Source organism: Aplysia californica, unplaced genomic scaffold (genome assembly GCF_000002075.1).
Source record: "Aplysia californica isolate F4 #8 unplaced genomic scaffold, AplCal3.0 scaffold00113, whole genome shotgun sequence".
NCBI lineage: Eukaryota > Metazoa > Mollusca > Gastropoda > Aplysiida > Aplysiidae > Aplysia > Aplysia californica.
The window spans coordinates 1,521,380-1,524,044 of NW_004797383.1; the positions used below are offsets into that span (position 1 = coordinate 1,521,380).

At 43.3% G+C, this 2,665-nt stretch overlaps 1 protein-coding gene across 1 annotated transcript in view; it reads left to right on the forward strand.

The window, feature by feature from the left end:
- LOC101862719 (zinc finger protein 678) overlaps positions 1–2,665 on the forward strand; it is a 10,014-nt gene that overhangs the window by 4,521 nt on the left and 2,828 nt on the right. The window contains 2 exon segments of the mRNA XM_035969084.1: positions 776–1,001; positions 2,550–2,616. Coding sequence (XP_035824977.1) covers positions 776–1,001; positions 2,550–2,616 — 293 coding nt within the window.

The following is a 2,665-nucleotide window of genomic DNA, read 5'->3' on the forward strand; positions in this document are numbered from 1 at the left end:
CCTCTCCCACCACTCAGGCTCCCGGTGACGACGATTTCTTTGATGACGACAACAACGTGGCTATGTTCCTGGTGCTACCCGCGATGACGCTGGTCTATGGGGGCTGCTGCCTCATCTATTGTGTGCACAAGTGTCGCCAGCACATGAAGAAGAGGAGGAGGAAGAGGATGAGGCAAGCCAGACTTGCCACGCATGAGTAAGGAGGGAGGGAGGGAGGGAGGAGGAGAAGAAGGGGGAGGGAGGGAGGAAGGAGATTACAAATAACATCTCCTCAGAAAGATATTATCACCAACTCTCCATGATATCTAAGATATCATTCTCCAACTCTCCATGACAATGAATATTTCTTCAGAAGGATATCATCACCCTGATATCTATATTATATTTGTGAAAAGTCGTCACTTTGATCGCCTAAAACTCCCGAATCATTTAGCTTTCGAATTTGACAAAATTAACGGTGGTTTAGAATTATTTAAAGGGTGTGCAGTTATATTAAGGTGTCTGAAGTCACTGTAGTTTAATTTTCAGTTTTTCATTAGTTTCGTTTAAATCTAATCTTAGGAAAGTCTGTCTTCTAAGACACCATTGTAAACAATTGAGGCTTCCGTTCACAAGCAGTGCGCACTAGTTCCACAATGACTTGAAGATCGATTCTTCTTAGTCCGTTGATCAAACGGGGTACCCAGCTAGTCTAAGATATCGTTCACCAACTTACCATTATAATATATCTCCTCAGAAAAATGTCGTTCACCAACTCACCATAATATATCCACAGAAAAATGTCGTTCACCAACCCCACACTGACTCTGGAGGAGGAAAGTCCTCCTCTCGTGTTCACCACAGGGCCCCGGGCTGGGAGTGGGAGTGGGAGTGGGGTTGGAACCTGTTCCCCTCAGACAACTGTGCTGACGCTGGAGAACATGGAGCAAGAGGAGGAGGAGGAGGATGTGTCGCTTACTGGAAGACAGAGTCGACAGAGGCCGAGGAGTGTCAAGTTTCAGGTGAGAGAGAGAGGAGAGAGGGGGAGGGAGGGAAAGAGAGGGGAGGGAGAGAGAGAGAGAGAGAGAGAGAGAGAGAGAGAGAGAGAGAGAGAGAGAGAGAGAGAGAGAGAGAGAGAGAGAGAGAGGAGGTAAGGAGGAGGAATTCAGCATCATCTGGTCTGACTCATTGATATTTCATCTATGTTAAGAATCGGCAAAGAAAGCTCACTCAACATTGACCGTAAAAAATCAGACTTTGCAAAACTGTGCAAAAATCAAAGAAACGTAAAGGTGTGTTCGCTTGTGCATTGAGGTACATCAGTATGTTTTGTAAAATGGACATATTTATATTGCAAAGTAAATGAATACTGTAAGAAGACAACATGGCTAGAAGCAGCAAGAACAACAGACACCATTGCTGCAACGCAAGACAGAGTGAAGTGGAGGTCCATGATCGCCCACACCAGTCGGCAAGGCACCGGATGATGATGAAACGAATAGAGAATTTTGTCTCTGCAAAAAGAATGTGAGGCGTGCTAACAAAATAAGTTACTTCTCGTAATCCTCAAATGGAGATATTGGCTAAAAACTGACACAAGGGTGAAATTTGTTGATTTTCTTTCCATGCCATATTCTTTAACGTGCCTTTTATTATTTCATACTTATAAACTATAAAAACTTCACCTATTCGCGTTATGAATCTATTTCCATAAGGCTTGAATCTGAGAAGTAACTCATTTTGTTAGCACGCTTCACAAATATTTAATCCGATAGTTTCAAACAGATCTGAAAACAGACCAGACACACATATCACGAAAAACTTGAAGTTATCATTAATTTGCTCATTATTGCTTTGTTTAGGAGTCTTTGGTTTTGTGTAGATCACGAACCCTTTGGTCATGGACTCTATTACATTTTGGACAAAACTTTCTGTCAGTTCGTCCCTAATCTCACTGGGAGTTACAAACAAAACGTCTGAATTGAGAGTCAAGTCGCTTTTCTTCAGCTGTTGTTTCACAAGGGTTCACATACCTGTAGGATTCACATAGGGGTTATTTACTGGTGACCACTCCAACGTTGGCAATATTTGGTTTTCTAATTATTGTCTAGAGGCATTGGCCCTGTGAGAAAGTGCTTTGTCATGCATGGAAATGTCTACTTGAATAACACAATGACCAAAATATGGGTGAGACACGACGTTCCAGCATTTGCGTGATATAGTCCACTAATAGTCAGAAAAATGATGGGCACAAATGATGTCATGCATCACATCCAACACCAAAAAATCAAATGGTTTGGACGTCTCAAGCGATTACCAACACACCATCCAGCACAACGTGCCTACATCAAAACTTCCAAAGGCAACAAGGCTAGAGGGCGACCGAGAAAGACCTGGATAGATGGAGTTAGGGAAATATTAACAACTCACGGCATCCCCCTGACCCAAGCTCCCCGGCTGGTGGGAGAGAGACGTCTCTTTCTTTCCGCGACACCCAAAATGGTATAAGCGGCGGATAAAAGTAAAATTAAAGTAAAGTCCACTAAACCAAGTCATCCGGTGATTCTCAGGAGGGTGGTTTTGTTCATTTCACACCAGACCGCTTCAAACCAATGGAAGTGTCATGGCCTCTGTTCCGTACTTACAGATAACTGTATGTCCAAAATCTAACTGACACCCCCCCCCC